Genomic DNA, 23,960 nt, shown 5'->3' with positions numbered 1-23,960 from the left:
TTTACACACATGCCTCAGCATGGTTAAAGGAGTTCAACTGTGCAGTTTCTGGCTCCTACCACCTGCACTCCTGCTGCTGTCTACTTACCAAGAACATCCACAGTGGTGATGATCTCATCCTTGCAGTGCTTTTGGCAGGTTTGGTTATCAGCCAGTCTTCCTGAGTTAAACAGCTTGCATTCAATGCAGTCCCTGCAGGAAGACACAGAGGGGAAGATCAAGCACCCATCAGAAATTGTATGAATACAGAGATACCTCCTCAAAAAGGGACTCCCTGGGTGTTGGTTTGGAGGCTGCAGGTCTGCCTCAGAAGGAAAGAGAAACTTTAAAGCCAAGCATCTCCATTTAAAGGACGGATTTGTGCTGAGGGTAAATGAATCATAGAATCATAGAATAGGCTGGGTTGGAAGGGACCTCAGAGATCATCAAGTCCAACCCTTGACCCACCGCTGAGGTTGCTAGACCATGGCACTGAGTGCCACATCCAGTCTCTTTTTAAATATCTCCAGGGACGGAGAGTCCACCACTTCACTGGGCAGCCCATTCCAATGCTCGATCACCCTCTCTGTAAAGAAGGTTTCTATGAAGGTGCAGAACAGCTGGTAGGTTTGGGAACAGTTTGCCCATTAGCTACTGTGAAATCCTTCCTGCCTGGGATCAAGGCAGATGGCATTGCTGCTCTGCACCATCTGAGCCTGGTGCCCAGGGGCACCTCTGTCACTGTGAGGCAGGAGTCATCCCATCATTCCCTCTCCTACAGCTCACAGCTCCATGGGCCCAGACATGTGCAGCAAAACTGGGGCTGTCATCCTTTCCTGCAGGGGGGGACAGTGCTGGAAGCAAACAGGAACTTGAACCTCCACAAGGACTTGGGCAGCGACTTTTTTTGCTTCTCTACCTGGGTTGCTTAGTGTGGGATCTGAGCAAGGGCAAGCTTGCCTAGGGCTAATCACCTCTGCTTAATGAGGAAGGAGGATTTCCTTAGCTGACAAGTGTCCCAGGAATCAAAGAGCTGCCCTCCATACCAGCAAGGAATCCCGGAATCCCTCCTGAACCCTCCATGGATACCTTTTAGTGCTACAGACGCCTGGGCAGGTGGGACACTTCTCACACGTCTCTCCAAAAGCTCCTGGCTCGGTGCACTGACACTTCCCACAGACACAGGTGCCTCTGCCACTGCACATCTGCCCATCACTGGAAACACAGCTGTCTGTCTCAGTGGAGCAGTTGCAGTTGTCCCCAATGTAACCGGGATGGCACTTGCACTCCCCGCAGTGGCACTCTCCGTGGCCTGAAGGTGAGAGCAGAGGAGGGACATCAGCAGTATCCCAGGGGCTGCAGCTGCCCCTCTGCAGGAGGGACCAGAAGGAAAAGCTGCCAGAGAGACTTTAATTGGCAGAGCATCAAACAGGTGGTGATGGGAAACACTTAATAACAATTAATAATAATAATAGCAGCAACAACAACAACAACAGTAATCATCATCCTATAAATATAAACAATCATCAGTGTTTAATATATTAATATATATGAAGTAAAAATCAGTATTACTCAAAATGGCATAAAAGAGAGGGCACCTGCAAGGGCTTCTTATGTTTACTGGGTAGGTAGGCTGGTGTTTTGTAAAAAATAATCTGTAATTACTCTGTTTACATCAAGAAAAATGAAGATGGGAATGGAGCAGTGCTTTCTTGCTGCTTTTAAACCCAGAATTTAGCAGCCAAAAGCCTAGGAGGTCAATAATTTCATAAGGTCTTTCTTACCCTGCTTTCCTAACTGTTTTACTTTAGAAGTACTCCTAAAAACCTTAAAACACCTTAAAAATTTTTAAATCAACAAACAACATCTCCCATCTCCAAGCCAGACCACTGCATCCCAGTCAGTACCATGAAGGCTGCTGGGACCAGCTGAGCCTCCCTCAGGGAGCAGCTTGGGGAAGCTCAGAGCAGAGGTGAAAGAAGAAAACGATGCAGTATGGGTTCTCCTCTAGTGACACAGCCCTTTGCAGCTGTGGGGACAGGCTGAGAAAGTCAACAGGCTTAAAGGCATCCAGTGACAGTAAGTGGAGTGGCTGGCTGCCCAGCATCTGGTTTCAGAAAGGCATCCATCAGCTCCCTGGAAATACTGCTCGAATTCCTCCTTGGTCGGTCCCTCGGAGAAGGGATGCTTTTGAAGGCATAGATTAAAGAGCTGAAAGGTTTGTATACAAGGCTCATCAGCAGCCTAATTACAGTTCAGCTTTCCCACTACAAACAGCTTCACATGCCTCAGACAAGATAAATTACATACATGCTCCTTTCATCGGCACAAAACCACTGTCTCATCACTCCAAGACTGTCAGAGAGGCTGTGGAAATCGTGACAGGCCAAAAATCATGGGGAACACCTTCTGTTTTACAAGGCATCTCATATGTCCTAGCCCAGCACAAGTCACCCTCCTACAGCTTTTTCTGCCCTCCCACCATTTGATTTGGATGCAGGCTGCAAACTCAGACATTGGTAGAAAGAGGAGGTTACGTTCACAAGATCTCTAGAAGTCACCTGCAGACATCTGGTGGAGATTAAAATCCCTCCCCCTGTTTGTCTTCAGGACAACAGTCTTGCCCTTTCTTTTCCCCAGGTTTGGTTTTCCCCTTCCCTATGAGGCTCCAGTTTTGAGCCTGTGGGACACAGTGACACCCAACACCAGAGCTGCAGAGCACCCTCCCTGTGCGAGGGAAACAAATTGAGTGATGGGCTCTTACTCACAATTTTCTTCAGGCAATCAGGCTCTTGCACACAGCAAGTTTGGCACCTCCATGGCAATGAATGTTTCTAAATTAGGTGTAAATCACTTTTTTTCTTCAAGGGGCACTATTTCAAGGAATGCAACACAGCTGGCACTAGGAAACCATGTATATGGCATTCAGTAAACATACTCCTCACCTCTGCTTAAATTTGAGCTGTGAGGGCCAAAAGAATCACGTTGATTGCATTCACATCACCACATGATCCCAATCTGATGGAGCCACCCCACTGCTCTGGGACAGGGGAACAAGAGCCCTGGCATTGTCAGCCTTAGCTCAGTCTCCCTTGGACACCACATAGCCCAGCACAAGATGTTAATTCATTGGAAATCCAACTCTAGAAGCTTTCTTGCTCACCAAATGGTTTAGTTTTTTAAGCCATCAGTGCCAGGCCAGTGCAGGAAATGAGAAACCCTGCACAGCCCTTCCAGCCCCTGGCAGGCAGGGAATGGAGCCTGGAATGGCTGTTCTGGGGAAGGCAAATAATGTGTCCTATTAAAACACCAGGACTGGAAAACTTGAGAAACAGCATTCTAAAGTAAACAGGTTTGTTTTTTGAAGGGGGTAGAGAAAAAGCCCTTCCATATGAGGGTGACTAAGTGTGGGATGTGAGCTCAAAATGTAAAATCATGAAATGTGCCCTCAGCTGTGGCCACATGGGCTCTGCATGCAAGAAGTCACTGCTGAAGCTCAACGTGGGGAATGTGCCAAGAGTGGGAATTTCCATGTTGACCTTTACCAGCAAGGATGTTACAGTCTTCACAGCCTCCAGCAGCTTCACAGTGGCCACTCCTGTATGCACCATGAGCTCCACCATCCATTCCACACACAGCCTGGAGACTGGAGAAAGGTGGTGGGTGGGATACATTTATTTTTCATGTGGGCATGACAAGAGTCACCCCACTTCTCAACGTCCACCTGGAGCACCAGAACTGGGAATCTACTCCATTCTCCCTGCTTAGGACACAACCTCAGAGGAGCTTCCAGGCAATGTGGCAGCAAGGCTGTTGGTGACAGTGACCCAGAGCTGAGGTTTCTAGCATGGGACTTGTATTTTGCAGGGAAAAGTGCTGTGCATTTCCAGGCTCAGCTATCCTGTGGTCACACACAGTGCTGATGTGGTTAAGCAGTCTCATCATGCCTGTGGGAAGCCTTCCATCACCATGCCAATGATGAACTTTTTTCACTTCCCAGTTTCATTTCCAAGATGAAAATGTGTCCTCGAGGATGTTTCAAAATACCTCTGCACCAGTGGAAGTCTCATGGTGCAGGATATTGCCCTCAATTTTAACCCACTTGAACCCTTTGAGTTTTCATGTTCCCTATTAAAGCTGACTCATGAAGCCAAAAGAAATGAATTATGTTCTCCAAACATAACAAGAGATGTTTTCTTCTTTTCCCATCCTTGAAATGAGATGAACTTCAATGTTTAAACGATCCAGATCTAACTGGGAAATGAAACGTTGCCTCTGAATTTGATAACAACCTTTCAAGCCAGCTCTTGGTTGTTGGGGAGCTAACACAAAACATGTCAGGGAAGCTGCAGAAACACACTGGAAGGGTGTAACAGAGAAAAACAATGCTTCTGGAGGGAGAGAGCAATCCTCAGGCTAAGTTTGGACTACTCTGGGCTTTGGTGGGATGGCAGCCATGAGGCACACTGCTGCTTAAAGGCACCCTGTTTGTTCCCCAGGAGGAAACCAACAAGACCAAGACCCACAACCCAGTTGATCCCTCTATTCCTGCCCCAAAATATATCCCATCCCACTGGCATGCCCAGCTGGGCTACACATCTTTCTGACACTCAGACAGCTTTTGGCAGGACCTCCAACTGTCCCTGTTTCACCCCAGCTGCCTCTGCCTCTCCCCCTTGGCTGCCCACAGGGATGGAAGCCACAGACCAAACCACCTCTGCCCTCACCCCATGGACCCAGCTGGGCAGCCCAATGCCAGCAGCTGCTCCTCTGCAGCTTTCCAGGCTTCATCCCAGCTCTGTGCTCATTGCCTGCAAGCAGGGATTGGAATAGAAGCTTCTGGCAGAAACTACCAGCCTCTGACTCAGGTTTCATCCCAGGCTTCCTGTCAGCAGGCTGCAAAGTGGGACACCATGGTGGCCAAAAGCTCAGTGGGACAGCCAGTTGTCCCTCTGCAACACTTTTGCCTCTAAGGAAATTCACCGTGCACTGCTGCACCAAAAGGTCTGAAACTCAGTGTGCTAAAAGCTCTGGCCCTTGGTCTTTCAATAGAAAGTGGTTTTCCCCCTGACTTCTGGGGACCACAACACTGTGCAAAAATACCAGCTGTCTTTTGAGAGAGAGAAAAAAATTATCCCAGCTTTTATGAAGTGGGAGAAAGGGTCTTAAGTAAAACCACCCCAATGTTGCTTTTTTTCCCCCACCTTCTAGAAAACTAAATTGATGTGCCTACCATACACGAAAAAAATAATTCTCATTATATTTACACCAGTTTCTTAGTCACTTGCGAAGAGAAAGGTAATTTTTTTCCCATTAAATCAAGCCATTTTGTGCCTCCATGCTGACATCCAGACTTTGGGTCAGGACCTTCAAAATGCTGTGCTTTTGTCAGTTTTGGTTACCTGAACAATTAGCTTGAAATAAAACCACAAAAACCCCACAGGAAAACCAATTGAGAGAGAGCAGTTATGGCAAGTAATTTCCAGATTCCTCAGTGCCATCCCTTTCAGGAGCCCTGGCTGCCGTGCTCACGATGAAGCCACATGTGTTTTGTGCTCCCTTGGGGTGGATGCATCAAAAACACCTACTTAGGAAAGAAGTCAGACCCTACCAACACAGGGCACTGCTTGACCATTGGTTTTTGTACCAGCCCATCCTCCCAGTGAAAGCATCCAACATCTGCAGGAGAAGCTCTGGGAACAGCACATTTTGAGTGGGAGGAGGAAGAAGGCGCAGAAGAAGGCGGCTTTGAACATTTGGAAAACCTAGACCTTTCCGTTTGGGAAAGGGCTATGGTAAGAGAGAGAGCCTGCTCAGGCAAATAAATCATTGACTTCCCCACTAATCTCTTTCCATGACTCAAAGCAGCCGGGGCTGCACATCAAGGGGCCGGGCAAGGCGAGGCAGAGTCCCACGGCTCTGCTGCTGCCAGATGGTCGGCACCGTCGGGAAGTCAGCAAGAGCAGTGGCAATTTCAAGTACTGAATCCATTCCCCGGGGTCACACAAGTCTGGCAGGGAAAAAAAAAAGGGCAGGCAGGCTGGCAGGAGCATCCCCAGCTCCTGGAGCCTGCAGAGCACAACCACCTCGTTGTGAAAAGAAGGTCAGTTTATAAACAAACACAGACAAATGTCAAGCATCTGAGGTTTCGGTGTAAACTGAAATGTATCCACAGTCCAACTCCACTTCCACCAGAAGAGAGCTCACCCACACTCATTTATCTGCAACGCAATACTGGAACAACAAAGCAAATACTAGAAATAAGTAAATAGTGCTTTTCTGTTCATTATTCAAACCAGACACCATGAGTCTGCATCTTCCCACTGCATTGATTTCAATGGATATTTATATCTTGAAGCATATGGGTTTGGTCAAGGCTTTGAATAAGACTTTATTTCAAGCTCAGTACTGGCTGAGCTCACCAGCCATCAAAAATAGCATCAGCACTACAGACTAATGTAACCAAAGGTGAAAAAATAAATACCCATTCGAGCTGCTAATTCAGCCCTGGGTGCCACAAACCTCATCGCCAGCTCCACGTTACTGCCAGCATCCCCCACGGTGCAGCACTGTGGCTACAAAGAAAAAAACCAAAACCTTCAGCCCCACAATTTTTCACTCACTCGGGAATTTCTGGGTTAAATCAAAACTGGGCAGGGAAAACAGGGCTTTGGAAACTGCTGTCTCATGAAAGCAGCTGAAAGCAATCTGGGGCAGGCGGATTTCCTGCAGCAGCCCTGGTCAGCCTTTCCTCATTTTCCTTCTCTCTGCTGCAGAAGGGGAGCTGAAACACAATCACAAGATATGGATGACGATTTACCAAAGCCAAAACAGGCAGTGAAGACTCATTTCCTGAAGGAGATCTAAAGCTGCATTTCTTAAAATAGTCTTTTTTTTTTTTTTTTTTTTTTTTTTTTTTGTAAGTAAGCTCAGCACTTCACAAATCTCTTGACTTTTGCTTACGTAAGAGCCTGAGCTGAGCCTGCCACACGTGGCCTTTTGGATGGAGACCCAGGCCTGGGAACTACAGCTTTGAGGTCCTGCTGCTGACTCTGCTACCAATGCAAGGAGTGATACGGAGCTCAGGCTGCTGCCAGACCCTTCCCAGGGACACAGTGTTTCATCCCGAATGGGGCAATCTGGATGGCTGACCAATTCCCTTTGAGCCACAGGTCTAAATACAATCCCACCAAATTGGGCACATGCTCATCCTTGGCTTCATCACCCCTTTTAATCACCTGACAGAGAAGGCATTGCAGAAATTGCTAATAATTCTCATTATTCCTCAAAACAGATAGGAAGGTATGCATGAGTGGGTTTTTCCCCTCCTGTGTTTCCCTCCAGTCCTCTAACTCCTGAAGAGCTCTGTGCCACTGTCCTTTTCCACTGACCTCCATCCCCTCCAGTGCAGGTGCTTATTGGGTCTCCCATGGGACACACTGACACCTCTCCCACTTGATGCTCCCTGCTCCAGGCAACTCTCTACTCCCACAAGCACATTAAGGAATTTCATCTGCAACTCCCTAGCAGAGGAGATCCACTCTTCCAGTGCACAACCCACCCATCCCCCACTGTTGCTCCTCCCCATTTGTTTCCTTTCACCCCAAAAAGCCTGACAAAGGAAACTGCTTGGCAAAGTGTCATTCTCACTCGGCTCTTCCAACCTTGCCCTGAAACCACCAACACCCAATGGGTCCATAACCAGGAGCTTCTTTGCCCCTCACATGCTTCTTGGCTCATCTCTTTGCCCCAACTCTAAATTTAGCCTTGCCTTCAGTTTGGTCACTGTGATGGCTTTGGAGATTTAAAAACACGAGGGGCACACAGTTAGATCAAATGCAGATAAAGGGCTTGAGAAAACCTATATTGTTGTAACCTACCAAGACATGGTGACCAGGAAGGGTGACCTTTTGTTTCTCTGATCTTGTGTCCAAGCAGAGAGGCTCTTACCAGCTTCTACCACCCAAAAACCTTCGGATTTTTTCTTAAAATAAAACCTGGCTCCAAAAACAAGCCAAAAAATTCCAAATGCCTGAACTTTAGGGTCAAATTCTATGGTTCAAGTCCATCCTTAAATGAAAAGCAGAATAATTCCCACCCTGCCAAAGCCCAAATGGGCTGAATGTCCTTTCAGCTGGACTTTGTTAAGAGGGGTGGGCTCTGGAGCAGAGAGAAATTCTTTCTCTGCAAAATCCAGTGCCATGGGAGACTTGCCCAGTTCTGTGTTTGGATGCAAAGACAATCTTGTGCAGGTTCACCAAAGGTCTGTGGGTTTGGAATAGATTTCTCCCTCCCCAAGGAAGCTGGAAGAAGTCAGAATATAATTCAAATTATATTAAAAAAAATATGAACCCACAGCCTGCACTGCACTTCCCTCTCAGGTCTGTTATTTAAATTCAAGTTTTTAAGCAAAACTGAACAAAATTCCCAGGTTGTCAGCATATGTCAAGAAGAAATGCAGCAGAAACCCAGAATTTCACTCACCTGCCAGTTTGAGGCTTTCATCTGCCTCTAAATCTCAAATGTAGCATGAATTTCCAAGTGTTTATGTCTGTCAATTACTGTAATCAGAAGGACTGAACACAAACATCAAGCTCGGTGGGACGCTGGCCATAAAGGCAGCACATTCAAGCAAGTTCATTCTGAGACCATCTTTTCAATTTGGGGAGCCAGTAGGCAACGAGCTGTGTTTTCAAAGCTCATCTTGTTTTTGTTTTGGAGCTTTCCACTTGAGGAGATGTAAGGTTCCCCGTGGTGGTGGGGGGGGGGGGGGAGGCTGCAGCGGGAGCTAGGGGTTTGTGTCTGTGCGTGCACCATCAGATGACACCTCTGGTTGTCACCCACAGGCTGTGCCACTTTAAGAGTGGAGACCCACAGACGGAGCTCTGGCTCCCATAAAGATGTCAAAGACGTCACTTCTTTATTCTTTAATTCTGCCCTGGCATTTAATGCCTCATTAGCATGCATTGATGCTTGTGCAAGGTCCACTGGAGGACAAGGAGAAACCCCAGTGAAAAGAGGCAGGAACAGCAGCGCTCTGTGAGGGCTGCCCCTCCACGGATCTGCTGCCAGATCTGGGGAGTGCTGCAAGGCTTTGACAGCAACGAGGGCCTGGGCAGAGGAAAGGGGGGGTAAGAAAAGAGAGCCTTACCCTTTCCGTGCCAGGAATGGAAACTCTGGTGAAGCAGAACTCCATCTGCTGGGCAAAGAAAGTCTAACTGGAGCATTGATAGGTGTGAACCAACACAGACCCTTGGTGTGAGCAAGGTGGGGCATGCAGGGCCTGCCTGCTGCCAGGAACACAAGGGAACATGAAGAATAAAGACAGCACTGAGCAGAAACACAAATGGAAATATCATTTGTGTGCCCATGAGAAATCAACTCAAAGATCATAAAATATCACGAGCTGGAGGGGATCCATAAGGATCACCGAGCCCAGCTCCCAAATAGTCAACAGTGTTTGCCACACAAAGATGTAGTGGTAGTGCTCAGTGGTGTAATACCTAATGCTGCATTTATTTATTGTGAAAGAAATCCATGAGGAGCATACACATCAAGCATAGAACATTCTATCTAAGAACCACCCATCTGCACAGCCACCTCTGAGCTGAACCATAGCAGCCAGACCAGGGGTTTGGGTGACCAGTAGCAGAGCAATTAAGGTGTGGGTGGGTGGCATTTTTAGACACTATGGATACAAGTTCTGGCCATGCTTTTGCAGGTCACAGGCAGTGGACAAGGGCCACCCTATGCAGTTTGCCCCAACCCAGTGGTCATTTGAACCTCCTGGGATCATCAGCCTTTTTGGGACCAGGACAAGGAGGACCAGCCTCTTGGAGGAGAGCAGCACATGTCTCAGGATCAAATTGGAAAAGGAACAGAAACTTTGTTAAAGGGGAAAAAATAAATTCACAGAGGAAGCAGAAGAGAGACACTGAGGAAGGATGGAAATAATGCAGCGGGAGGAAGTGGCAGGGAGGTTTCAGGAGCCTCCCAAGGACTGGAGATGTGAGGAAACACAGACACTGAGTCATCCCCATGCTCCTCCAAAAAGTGACCAAGAGTTTATGTGCCAGAGAAATAAAGACTTCATGAAGATGAAATTTGGGATGCAAATATCTCCTTCCTGGCTCTCAGCCTCGCTCTGCGCTGGGGCTATGAGGCAGCACAGCTCCTGGAGATGGGCACACCCAGAACCACATGGGACACACTGATGAATTTGGTGCCTTAGGGCAGAGAGTCCTAAGAGCCACTAGCAAAGAGTGCAGGAGCTGCCAGAGGGAGAGGCTGGCTGCACAGACACCAGTGAGTCAGCATTAAGGACAGGTCCCTTCCAAGGCACTGGTTTACGGGCCCATCTCTCTAGACTTAGGGCTGCCAAGAGGAGGGATCTTGCACTCGAGCCAAAGCCAGTCTGCATGACCCAGAAAGCTGCACTGGTAGAGGATGTTCTAAATAGAAATCCTCCCTGGCTTCCCTGTTGCAAGTAACAAGCCATCCACTACCACCATCAACCATCAGTGTGAATGCGCCCATTTCTCTGCAGGTCTCCAAAATAATAGTTGATGCTTGAGAACCACTTGCTTGCTAATTTATATATGGCTAAAGAGGGATGCTAACACCAGCCAGCCACTTGCACAGCTCCTGGGGAGCCTCTCTCTACTCTCTCAAATTATCTGGGAGCCTGGGACTCCAAGGGGCACCATGAGCTGCCCACAGAGGGTAAGTCTGTCTGTCTCATATGTGTCCCTGCCTCATACGTGTCCCTGGTGGCCTCTCATCCTCTTCACACTGTATAAGGAGCAGAGAGTTTCTCAGCAACATTCCCCACTAAAGGCTGAGAGGTTTGGAGTGTTGCTCTCAGATCTCACTGCCCTCAGGCCAAGCATGCCAGACCCAACCTTTTGGCAAGGGTTTGGAAACAGCTCAGGATGACCCCAGGGCTCAGCCACTAGCCCCTCCAGTCACTGGAGTGACATCTAGAAGCCAGCATCTCAGCTCTGACAAGCAGTGGCAGTCTCCTCCCTCGTTTCTTTCCTGCCTGCAGAAACATTTTCCTAATCATTGCTTGAGCAATCAGGCTCTGCCTCCCCAAAATGTTGCAGCAGCATGTCTGGCCCCACGCTCTGCAGGAGGTGAAGCAGGAATGCAGGAATATCAACAAATGACATCAGAAAAGATCTGCTTTATACAAACATGCCTTGGGGGAAAAAAAAAAGAAAAGAAAAAAATAAAAAAAAGAGGTCTTTTTTCTGATTTAGGGCTCTGATGTCATGCAGACAAAAGACATCAGACACACACCAAACAGCATCTGCAGGGAGCTTGTCCACAGGGGAAAGGGGGAGAGCAGCCTTGGTCTGAATGGGATGAAGGTGAATTCAGTTGACTGCTCTTCCAGTTAATCCCCATCACAGCCCTCAGCCCTGCCTGCCCCAGCTGACCCGGGCCTTACATTGCTTTAGGCTGATCCACAGGATAGAAGTAAATGGAGCTGACCTAAACTTTACATTCTTTACACTAATCCATGTGATGAGAGTAAGTGGAACATGCCCAGCTCTGCAGCTTAACCCCAAATAAGGAAGAGGACAGCAGAAGTCCTCCATTTGATTAATTTCTTATTAAATGTTTGTAGTCTACATAAATTCTTATTAAAGACAAAATGTGTCACAGGTGGAGAGGGGATGCCCACCCATCAAAGACACCAGGTATGGGTGTTTGGCCTCAGTTCATCACTGCTATGGGGCACAGCAAGTCAGAGGTTTATTTTTTCCTCTTATTCAGAGATATTTATTTGTTGCATGCATTTATTCTCAGGTCCACAGGCATCTTGGGGCAAGGGTTTAGGCTGAGCAGGTGATAAAAGCCAAGGCTGAATGGGAAAACAGCAAGGAGGAAGGTTTTTAGGAAGCTGGAGGACAAATGTGCAGCCCGATTGAGCCTTGACTACATCTTAAAAGAGAGACAGCCCCACAGTGCCACCTCCTTGTTACTTATTCTGTTCATAAGGTCCCTCCAGGCTGTGCAGTGGCTCTGTAGACAGAACTCAAGCTGTTCAAAACCAGGCTTGTTGACTGCTAAGAGGGAGCAATGGGCACCCAGGATCCACCCAGCATGTGCACACCTCGGCTTTCCAGCCCAACCTCCGCTGATTTTTAGCCCCCTGTCCCACTCTTTGGTGGGGTAAAGAGATACTCACACAACCTATAACCCACCCTAATCAAGAAGGGAGGACTTCACTAGGTTCCCCTCACCCCAGATAAAAAATGTCTGCCTACTAAAAGTTAAAAAACAAGTGTTACAGGGTTCTTTTCACAACTGTGTTTTCCAGTGTCCTTCACCCCAAACCTCCCTCCCATGCCCAGCATCCCCATCAGCACATGCAGCTGCTGCCTGACCCCCCTTGAGCCCCCCACCTAAGAACTGGGAGAACTCATTACTGAAGCAGCTGGCACCATGAGGTTGCACTGCACTAACCCCAGCTGACACTGCACTCTCTGTCCCCAAAACAAGCCTCAAAAATGCTGGCAGATGTGTGCTCCTCCATCCTCCTCCAGCCTGGGGAGCAGAGCAGCATCTACCTGTGAGGCACCAATCCTGGGCTGCATCTCCTCCTCGCCTGCACAGCACTTAGTAACAAACAAAGGATTGTTCTTTAATTTTGATGTCTTACATGCTCCTTTTGTCTCTCCCTCTCAGGTCTCTCTTTACTGAGCAGTGCTCACTCTTCACTGAGCAGTGCTCAGATTCTGCCTTTTTACACAAACTAAATAAAAAACCCCTCAAGTCCTCCAGACCTGAAGATAACAAGACTTGACATAACTTAAAAGAAAACATTGCTGATGTGGTTTAAGCTCTGTTCTCTGTCCTCTTTCTGCTGCAGACCACCCTCTCCCCTTCTACCAGGGGCTACATTAATGCTACCACCCCACCCTTGGCACCACTGCAGGCCAAGGGGGCCAGTGGGCACAGGCAAAGCTCCTAAACCATGTTCAACCCATCACCTGCACCTTGGTAGTTCATAAATCAAATACTACCCATTTCTTTTATAACAGCATCTTCTGGTAAAAGGCTACATAATAGAAATGAAGACAAATAAGAATAAGAAATGAAAAAAAAAAAAAAAAACAAAAAAAAAACTGGATCATGTTTAGTCTCACATCTCTAGCCTTCAGGTGCACACCAGCAATTTCTGTCCAGACACTATGCCTGGGTGGGTGAATAAGAACTGCAAAAGTAAGCGTGGAAAGAAGTCTATTTCCTGAGGATGTGTCTATGGGCACAGTGATTTGTGTGGTAATAGACCCCAGCAGAAACCCCAAGGTGCATACACCAGCAGTATCATCAAACACCAAAGAGCTGCTCTTTGAGTGTGAGGCTCTAATGCACAACCAGGAACCTCTGTGCTGGCACTGGAGCCATTGTCCCACCAGATCTCCCACAAACACAAAGCAATGAAACACCACTATGGTGCCCAGGACAGGGACCTCCAAAAACAAACTGAAGAAGCAAGAGGGAGATTTCTAATTTGAGGCTGTGTTAAAACCAGCAGAAAAGCCTTATCTTACTGGTTTTAGTGTAAAACCTCACAGTGCTTCCCTATTTAATAAAACCAAGAAAGGGAAGCATTCAGAAATAAATACTGAGGACAGTAGTTCATCAGCAGTTTTTGAAGTGGTTTCTGCAAGGCAGCTGGAGTCACAGCACACATCAGCTTAGCTATTCTCTATGAAATAACCCATGGATTTCCAATGAACTGTCACTTCCTAAATCCTATTTCAGAAGTCTTCCTGGCACTTGTATGTATTTACAGATTTGACACTCAATGCTTTATTGCTGACCAGAGCTGTTTGTGCCACTGGAAGCCCTGCACTGTCAAGCAAGGCTGGACTCTCAGCTCCTGCACCCCAAGGCATCAACATCTCACCCTGCTTTAGCCAGCCAAGATCTTTAGCCATCTTAACCAGTTAAGTTGCTCTTAATTTCTTAGGGGTAGAGAGAAGTTGTATTCACAATTGTAGAGTGTTTATAAATCCTATTTATTGCCTAATTTAAAAAACTGGAGAAGAGAAACTGCAACAGATCTGATCCCATGAAGCTGCACTAACATCAGCTGTCTGTGTGTTGCTCAGGCAGTTTGGATTTTTGGGATGAGATCCTTTGTGTTTAGGAGGAACTCACAGCGTGGCAAGTGCTGTTTCCTTATGCTTAGGTTGCACTTAGAATCTGTGATATTCCTGCACAGTCTCAACACAACTGTAGTCCCAGGGCTGAAGAGCACACAGGTGACACCCACAAAGAGTGCACAGATGACACCTACACAGGGAGCCAGGAAACAGCAGTGATGGTCCAGGGGAAATCCCTCTAGAGACACCAAAGTAAAGATGACCTGTACTACTCCCTCCAAAAAAAAAAAAAAGAACCAAAAAAAAAAACCATCTGTGTCACCAAAACTAATGAAGCTTGGCCTCTGGTGAGCCAGTCTCTCTTCATTAGAATCAAACATGTGATGCCCTCACCAGGGCCTCTCCTTGCTCTGACCACCTAGTTTTATGGGACCTTCAGGAATGCAATTAGCAACAAGATGCTTCCTCCTTTATCAAACTGCCTGGCAGGCAGCCAAGGGGTTCAAAAGCCTGCAGGCAGGAGAGCAGACTGCAGGCAGGGGAGCCTCTCTCCTACCCCTCTCCCAAAGCCAGAAACCCACATCTCAGGGCAGAGGCCAGGACAGCATGCTGATGGCCTCAAAAGAAAAGGGCAACTCCTCCATCTGGATTAAAACTAGGAGTGAAGCACTCAGGGCTTTGGGAAGTGACTGCCAGCTTTGTCAGAGCACATGGATAACCTGGTTGCATCTCTTGTGGATGAACCAAGATGCCAGGTATCCGCAGCAGCCCTTTCAGGAGCTGGATTAATGGCTTGAAACAGCTACTCCGGGGCTGTTAACAGCACTCAGAGAGCAGCAGAACAAACCCCACTTATTAGTGACTAAGTAGCATTGACTGAGACTTGGATGCAACTTGAATCAACATTTAGGACATGTTGTAAATTACTTCTTTTCCTGCCTGCCTCACAGATGCAGGAGGCATGTTAAACCTCCCACTAACAGGAATGGAATTCTTGCTTCTCCTTTAGATTATCTCCCACCCAAAATCTGCTTCTCCACTTCACAAGAGACTGTGAAAGGACCGGAGCTGTACGCAGCACTGTTTGTAGTCATCTCTCCTTTCAAACACTGACAAAATGAGGTGCCAATATTTATAAACAGACCCCTGAATGAAAACAGTTTTGCTGGCCAGAGGACTGAGTAATACGAGACAAGAAGCTCAAAGTTCATTTCAGAGTACAGAGACTTGCTTTTGCTTTTAGCTGGGAGTATGGGATGCCTGAACACAACCTGCCACCCCACCCTGTGTCTTGGCAGTGACTTGATGAGCACAGTTTTGCTCCAGATCATAAAAGCAAGAAATGCCCAGGCTGGCTGGTGATGGGCTCATGGTGCCTCTCAGCTGAGACATGCAAAAAGCATCATCATGTAAGTGCAAAGTGTGGATTTTTACCTCTCAGCTTCCCCCAAACCTTGGGTCAGGTTAGCCCAGCTGCTCACCCACCTGCTCTGGTGGGGTGGGCACTCAGAGGTTCATGGTATCATCTTGTTCAACAGCTTGGGGAGGTGTAAATGCATTTAACTGGGGACACCACAGACCATGTGCTAAAACTGAGGTTGGGTTCCTTTGGGGTGAAAACCCTGTTCAAAATAGTGACCAGAAATGCACCGAGTGGCATTAAGTGCCTTCTACACTACCAGATGGTTCATCTAATGTAAATAAAGCCCTTGACAACAGTGATGAGTTCCCCTCACAGGTTCATGCCAAACAACTCTCAAGGAAGGACAGAGACAACAACAATCTGCAGCTCCCTACATCCTTTGCTAATACCCGTTGGTCTCCACTCATGGTAGGATTCAGTCTGTGAGAAAGGTGGTCACCAATATGCTGGGGCCCTTCAGGGACAGTCATTGTGCCCAGAAGAAGACAGAGGTGGGCAGGGTGTCCCCCTTGCAAGAACAAAAGCAGTGGCCAGATCCCACTGCTGCATCGAAAGCACAACTCAAACTCCCCTGGCTGCCACATCCATACATGTTGGTGGACTAAGATGTTCAGTGCTGAGTTAAATACATGGTCTTTTTCAAGAAGAGCCCATTTGTAGAGAGGAGAGAGTACATGTCTGCTGGAAGCCAACAGAGATGCTTGTGTATCAGAGGGCTGTTTGTTAGAGCAGCTTTGGGCACAGCCCTACTGTGGAAGCTCAGAGACTTTCAGTGGGCTGGTGAAGCTCCAAAGCCTCTTGGCCTGACAACACTGTCTCAGAATGTTATGTCATTGGCACAGCACTTGCTACAGGTCAGACTTAGCATTGTAACTGGTAGGATTTGGGGGGAAAAAAAAAAAAAAAAGTCAACAATCCAATAGCAAAAGAAATACCAGGACTCATAGGGAAAACCACCCACCTCATGAGGCTGTGCCAAGTTCCACACCATCGCTGGAGTAAAGAGGCCACTTTGCCTCAACCTATCCTTTGTTTTCATTCATAGCTATAAAAAGGACTTTTAAATCATTTAAGAAAACTCTGGTAAATCCTAAACCAGTGATGCTGCTCTTCACAGCACCAAAAACCCTTCACAGGGACAGAAGGGCAGGACATATGCAGCAGAAGACACATAGTCTGTTCACCTGCTGCATCGGCAGAGCTCTGGCTCTCCTGATGAAATGGAAATTCAGGCAAAGGGTGTCCTTCTCTTGCCATACCAGCCCCTAGACCAGTAAAATTTCCATCCTCTTTTAAGCATCACTCTCCTCCTTTCTATCAAATATACACCTTTTGGGAAGAATGATGCTACCAAAGCAGAGTGGTCATATGGAGCATCACAAGGTAGTATTGTTCTTTATTACTTCCAGAGCTAAGTTTAGTTATTTTTTCCTCCCCGTCTACTTTCAAATATATTTTTCCTGCTTGGTCACCACTTTTTCTGCTCCTGCATCAGCAGGGAGAGCCCCAGCCCTCATGGGCTGAGCCAGGGGCTGCAGAAGGTAACCCTGCCTTTCTCACTCCTCTGCAATGGGGAGTCTCAGGGTAATACCAAAAATTGGTCATCACCTGCCCCATCTCCAGAAGTGCTAAAGCATCACTGTCCAGGCTACAGGAAAAGGAGCATGAATGTCCTCTACCTGCCCGACAATAGCTCTGTCTCAAACAACCAGAAACTTGCAACCAAAAGGTGCCCTATCACTCATTGCCCATCTCAGAAACATGCAGGGCAAGATAAACAGAAGGAAAAACCCTGCCACCCCCCTAGAGAAAACATGAAAAACAGCAATTTTGCTAAGCTTAATGCTTGTTTTGGAAATTTTGTCCAAGATTTTCAGTTGAGGAAGTATTTTACTTGCTAGAAAGCAGAAAAGTTTTAAAGAATAACCTTTTGCCCAGCTCCAACTGAGGGAATTATGTCCAAGGGCTAATCCAGGCAATTACATGCAAGGCAAATTATGTGACCTCAGACTGACAAGGATTTAAAGACATTTTAGCAAACACAGCTAAATAATTCTTCTACCTTTGCTTAAGCAAAGCTGATCGGCTACATCTTTTCCACTGAATGATTTGTTTTCCCAGTGGACAGAAAAATGTATACATAAAATACCTTCAGGAATCTTCAATACAGATTTTCTTTAATAAGTAACAGACTGAAACACCACCTTTCCTTTCCCCTGCACTTCATCAGAGGATTGCCTCAAATGCTTCAGCTTTTTAAAAAGGTTGTTTCCGCCTATTCAGGGAAGGATGGCACATGTAGAAGAAATCCAAGAAGACATCAAAAAGCTTCAGAGGATCCAAGCCTGTACTGTTTTACTCTTTCCTAGGAACACACTTCAGTGTGCAAGACACGTTACATGGTTACATCAAAATGACACCAAAGCCAAGAGTCTGCTCATCTTTGTGGGATCTGAGCCTGCAAGGAGAGAGCTTTAATGCTGGAAAGAGTTCTGGTGGCAATAATGCATTTTTTGCCTGCATTTCAGCCTCGTCCTCATTTTTCCCATAAGGAAAAGAAAGGTAGTGCAGTTGCCTCTAGAAACAGGGTAGATTTAGGCAGTGGGGCAGGCAGAGCCCCTCTCACACCCTGCACACAACAGCACAGCAGTTTTCCCCATTTCAGGATGGTCATAGAATCATAGTAAAGAATCATGGAGTCATTGTGGGTGGAAAAGACCTTTTAAGATCACCAACTCCAACCAATAACAGGGCTTCGCCAACTCCACTACTAAACATATCCCTCAGCACATGGCTTTTAATTACCTCCAGGGTAGGTGACTCCACCACTGCCTTCCGTAGCCCAGTCCAGTGCCTGACAACCCTTTCAGTAAAGAAAATTTTCCTAATATCCAATCAAAACCTGGCACAATTTGAGGCCATTTCCTCTTTTCCTCGGGTTTGTTACTTGGGAGAAGTGACCAACCCCCACCTCACTACAGCATCCTTCCACGTAGTTGCGGAGAGTGACAAAGCCTCCCCTCCACCTCCTCTTCTTCATACTAAACAACCCCAGTCCCCTCAGCCCCTCCTGGACCCAGACATGCTCCAGCACCTCAAGGCCTCCCCAGTCCGGAGGAGGAAAGGCTCCTACCTGAGCAGAGGACTCCCTTGTACCTGGCGCAGGAGAAGTCATCGCACTCACAGAAGGGTCCGTAGATGTTCCCGAACTCGCTCTCGTAGCAGAGGCACTGGTTGCAGCTGCACTCCCCTCTCCCGCTGCACAGGGGCTTCCCCTCCGCCTCCCGGCACATGGCCTGGTGCGTGTCCCCGCTGACCCCCTCCTCACACTCACACCTGGCCCCCAGGTAGCCGGCCTGGCACTGGCACAGCCCACAGCTGTAGGTCCCGTTGCCGCTGCATTTGCCGCTGGCGGGCGCGGCGCGGCCGGTGCAGTCACAGAGGCAATTGTAGGTGACTGTCACCTCCAGCGTGTCCCGAAACCCCGCAGGCTTGATGGTGAAGGTGTGGGAGGTGTTCTTGGCGGGGCAGCTCCGTGCTTCCACGGACACCTCGAAGGAAACCTGGGGAGGGGAAGGGACAGGTCAAGATGTAAGTCAGCACACACAGCCCCAAAATGGCCATCAAGGTGGCCAAGGAAGGAGGGAGTGGAAAATGTCCTGAGGAAAAGCCATGGGGGGAATCCCTGGAGTGGAGCCATGCTTGGAACACCCAGCTCTGCTCCTGGTTATGCAAAAATCCCCTAAAACAATTATACATCTAACGAGGGCATCTGTAGCTTGATGCATTGACATCTGCCCAGCTCATGAGGGACTCAGCATCCTTCATGTTTTATCATTCTTTACTGTCAGCCATCAGCAAATATTTTCCACATAAGGCACTGTTGGTTTCTGTGAAGCAGGAACTTGACTATCCCCATGAAATACACACAGCAAAACTAGCAAAGAGCCCATTTTTCCTGCTGTTGAAACCAAGCACTAACAAGGATCTAACCAATGCAGCACAAGGGCCTGAGATGCCTACAAGTTGATGAGTTCTGAATGTTCTATGGGAATCCTGACCTACACACAGAGATGTGCATCAGCCACACAGTCCCAAGCTTTCAGCATGCTGCTAACAGGCCTGTTAGGACCAGCTTCAGAAGGGTTATATATTATTATATTCTTACAGATCCCCTCCCTCCACATTTTCTCTTGCTACAAACCAGTGTCAGAGATTTTCTCACCGGGAAAAGCAAACCACTTGCTTGGCCCCTGATTTAATCCTGCTGTTTTGCTGGAGTCTCACATTGGATGCTGGTTAGCAAAGAGGATTAACCTCATTCTGAGGAAATGAACCCCTCTCCTAGACATCAGGAGGGAATGATTTTCCCCTGGAGACTTTTGGGGTCACCTCGAGCTCTGGCACCCTGTGTGCCAAGGGGTGATGTGCAGACAGTGACACAGCAGCCACCTCCTGCTGGGAGAGCTGCACCCTTGAAACCTCCATTGACTCCCCTTCCATTTCCAAGGCCTGAAACAATTAGGAAACAAGCTCAAATTACAGAGGAGATCAGAAAGCAAGCTAAGGGGATCAGAGTAATCCTGCTCCCTTTCATCTGCTGACACCCACATCTCCAAGACTAAACCCCAGCAGATTAGAATCCAGTGCCAGTATTATCCTCTTTAGGGAAACTTTCTTAGCAGAAGTCAATCTTGAGTCATGTGGAAGCAATGGGGCTGAGAGCAGCTGAGCAAGAGGGGACAGAGGAATGGGACCCCTGTGATCCTGTAGCATGTCTGCCTGTGCAGGCACCTTGACCCTGGAGCATCTGGAGAAACTCCCCTGCTCCTGCCAAAGCCAGGAGCCCAGGGTCAACGACCAGATTAACTCTGCTACCTTGGGGACTCGGGCTGTGCTGAGGGAACAAGGAGGGCACATGCCAAGCGTGGCAATGCTCCAGAGACTGTTTTTACTCACCCATCTGAGATCCAGTAAAGTCAGCTCAAAAAGCAGAGGCCACCTCCCTTTTTAACACTTTTCATGATCCTTATTTGGCAGAGGAAAAAAATCCAGCTACTGTTGACTCTTTCAAACTATTTTTATATGCCTCCACGCTTAGAGCTCTGGTATGTTTGCAGAGCCACTCTTCTCAAATAAGGCAATCAGGCTGCTAAGGAACCCACACCCACCTCCTGCCTGCTGGTCTGAGCCCTCCTGCCCCAGCCCTGCAGCCTACTGACTCATTTATCTGTACCAATATTAAATTTTAACATGCAAAGCTTAGCTCCTCTTTTTGTTTGTTTGAGGGTTTTTTTGTTTTTTACATAAAAAAAGCACAAGGAGGATTGTGCCATGTATGCTGTTAACACTGAGGGTCAAAAAGCACTTTTCAGCGGTGCTGCCACCCAGTAAACCTCAGAACTGAACACACAAAGGAAGAGTTGCTGCCTTTCTGGGCACACTGTCTTTTTTTGCAGTACCTCCGCAGTTAACCATGACTTCTTCAAAGCAGGAAAGACAGGTTTTTATTAGAACTGTAGAAATGTTTTGGTTGGAAAAGACTTTCCAGATCACTGAGTCCAGCCATTAACCCAGCACTGCCAAGTCCACCACTGAACCATGTCTCTCAGCACCATATCTGCACAGCTTTTAAGCACCTCCAGGGACAGTGACTCCACCACTGCCCTGGGCAGCCCGGTCCAGTGCCTGGCAATCCTTTCAGTGAAGGGTTCTAGCAGACTTCTTCCAGCCACTTCTAACAGAGCCATTCCAAGCAGAGCCACTCTCCATGAGCTTCTACGCTGAAGTGGTATGGCACCAGGAGAGCAGAGGAAGATGAGAAATGCTGTATTTTATCATTTGGAACCCACTCACGGAGTGAGGTAAGCAACTGCACAGGGGATGAAATGGCTTCTCCAGGTAATGGACTGAAGGACAGACTCACCGTATCTCCTATTTTGAGATCCCCACACTTCCTGAGCCCAGGATAAGACACCCCATCCTGGCACGTGGCAGTGAAGGTCAAGCCAATGTCCTCAGGGCTGTCCCAGACTGTGAGCTCCACCTTGGACCGAATACTCTAGAAACACAATGGGAAAGCAAACCATCAAGTTCCCCAAAATGGGTGGGTTTCTTCTGCTTTAAGTCTTTCCTCCTGATCTTCCCAGAGGCTGGCTAGGATGTCTGTACACCCATATAAAAAAAAAAAAAAATCAACCATGCACATACTTTGACATTTGAATTTGGCTTACCCAGCTCAGGAGACTTCTGATGAATGGAGGAGAGCTGCCTACAGCCCCTAAGGGTACCCTCTAGGACAGCTGTGATGATCACAGTAGCCAGGATTGAAAAGATATGGATGCACAAGAAAAAGAAGGAAGGAAATAATTCTCCAGCACACATGGAGCATATCTGAGCAGAAAGTCAGAGCCTTGTTTGCACATCTGCACCTCCTCTTTCCCACAAACCAGCCCCTTAGCAAAATGCAAAGCCTGATTCTCCACTGGCAGCCATCCTGAGATGTTGGTCATAATGCACAGAGAAGGTGTAAAACTGCACAAACTCTGTCCCTGATTTCAACCACCTCTCAGAAAAATGTGGTTTTCCTCCACTGGATAAAAAGTATGCTTTCAGATATGTCAGCTGGAAACATCACCATGGGAAAAAAGAAATGAAACTCTTCGAAGTGAAAAACATTTTCCATCAGCAAGGTTTTGGTATGCTCCTACCCCCTTTCTTCTGTTTCTCATCTATCCACCCTGCTGCACACAGACTTTTTAAGTCAAAACAAAATGAAGTTTGTAAGTATTAATTTGGAAAGAGGTTGTTTTGCTTCATTCTTCCAATGGCTGGAACTGATTTTTTCTTATGAGTGGTATCCAAAAAAGACAAAGGTTTTCAAACTGGGGCTTTCTGTACAAATATATTTATTTTCCACATCCAGCTTGCAGCTCCATTCTTCTCCCCTTTGCCCCCATCCTTCATTGAAGTGGTCAGATTAAGGAAAAGTGCTAATTCAGACTGCTTGACAATCCATGTGGTGACAAAGCCAGGGTTCACATGCCAGCAAAGAGCTAATGTCTTTGGAAATGGGCAGGAAATAAATGAGTTTTGGCTGAGTGAATCTACACAGCCGTTGAGGGGAAAAAAAAAAAAAACCAAAACAAAAAAACCCAAGAATAATTTCCCATCTCTCTGCTATAGTGGAGGAGCCATTCATGGAATGGCAATTTGGGCCACACAGAGCATCCATCACCTGCAGGATGAACACCAGCACATGACAGTAAAGCTGAGCATATTGCTCCGCCCAAAATTAACCCACAGAAATCAGCTGTCATACTGATAGATAAGGTCTCCCATCCTCCTGCCCAGAGCATGTCATGTGGGGCATGGTGGAGGACAGGACACAAGGCCAAGGACAGGACACAAGGCCAGACCTCACTATGACCTTGTGTGTGTCCTTCCTATGTTCTTACACAGATGCCAAGATTTCCTACTATATAGCAATGCTACCAGCTTCCTTGTAATGCTGTTATTATTAGCCACTTTGCAGTGTTACACAGCAGTATGTTCTCAGCACCACAGTCACCACTGAGAGCAACTGTGAGTGTTGTTGCTGTGTTCTTTGGTGGTCTCCAAGCCTGCTGCACCTTCAGGGATGAGCAGAGGATGCTGGAGAGACCTAGAGGAAGGACCTGCTTGTTTCTATCTGCAAAGGCTGGGAGGGAGGCACAAATACACGTTACAGGTGGGAAAATGAGGCAAAGGGAAGTTTTTATGTGATGGCACTGAGACCACATGAACAGTGGCATTCATTTCTTTCTCCTCAGCCAAGCATCTTAGCCACAAGATCCTTCTTCCTAAGGGAACAAACTGGGACAACTGGGCTTTTGTTTTGCACTGTCTCCAGGGCCTCATTAGCAGCAATTAGCTGCTCATTGCCTTTCCTCAGAGAGGGAAGCTTTGGGAAGCACTCTTCCCAAGGGCATAACCAAATGCTGCTCTAGCGGCACTGAGATGTGGAAGAAGGAAAGATGAACTTCACAAGTCATGCAAAGCACAGCACAACCCTTTATTATAGCTGGATGGGTAAACTCCTCCAAAAAAGTTCTTTCTCACTCCCTTGCACTAGTGAGCATAGTGACAAGTAGAAGGGCTTGTAGCTATTAAAAGTTGTGTTCACAAGCCCCCAGAAGAAACCCATCTGAAGGCTGACCCATCATGGGGTCAGATCTCCATGCCCAGCATCTACACAGCATTATCATTCCAGGAATGTGAAGAGTTGATCCATAAGAATCCAGAGAGAAGCCAACAGAATTGTTAACAACCAAGTGTCCTAACAAACATGCAATTTAACTGCTTCTAATGGATCTGCTCCCCAGATCTCCATGGAGATGGACAACACCAGGTAGAACTGCAGGTCCTTTAATGTCCCCCTAGCACAGCAGGGCAGG

At 47.4% G+C, this 23,960-nt stretch overlaps 1 protein-coding gene across 1 annotated transcript in view; it reads right to left on the bottom strand.

Annotated features, from left to right (window-relative positions):
• The window catches only part of ITGB5 (integrin subunit beta 5), a 60,075-nt gene that overhangs the window by 5,542 nt on the left and 30,573 nt on the right, over positions 1–23,960 (bottom strand). Inside the window, exons 9-12 of the mRNA XM_071746628.1 lie at positions 21,452–21,586; positions 18,659–19,088; positions 1,069–1,291; positions 89–192 (exon numbers count right to left, since the gene is read on the bottom strand). Coding sequence (XP_071602729.1) covers positions 89–192; positions 1,069–1,291; positions 18,659–19,088; positions 21,452–21,586 — 892 coding nt within the window. The remainder of the gene's footprint in view (positions 1–88; positions 193–1,068; positions 1,292–18,658; positions 19,089–21,451; positions 21,587–23,960) is intronic.

The sequence above is a fragment of the Heliangelus exortis genome, chromosome 6, assembly GCF_036169615.1.
Source record: "Heliangelus exortis chromosome 6, bHelExo1.hap1, whole genome shotgun sequence".
Taxonomy (NCBI): domain Eukaryota; kingdom Metazoa; phylum Chordata; class Aves; order Apodiformes; family Trochilidae; genus Heliangelus; species Heliangelus exortis.
Note: the sequence above shows the minus strand (reverse complement) of the source record. Positions and strands in the feature narration are given on the sequence as shown.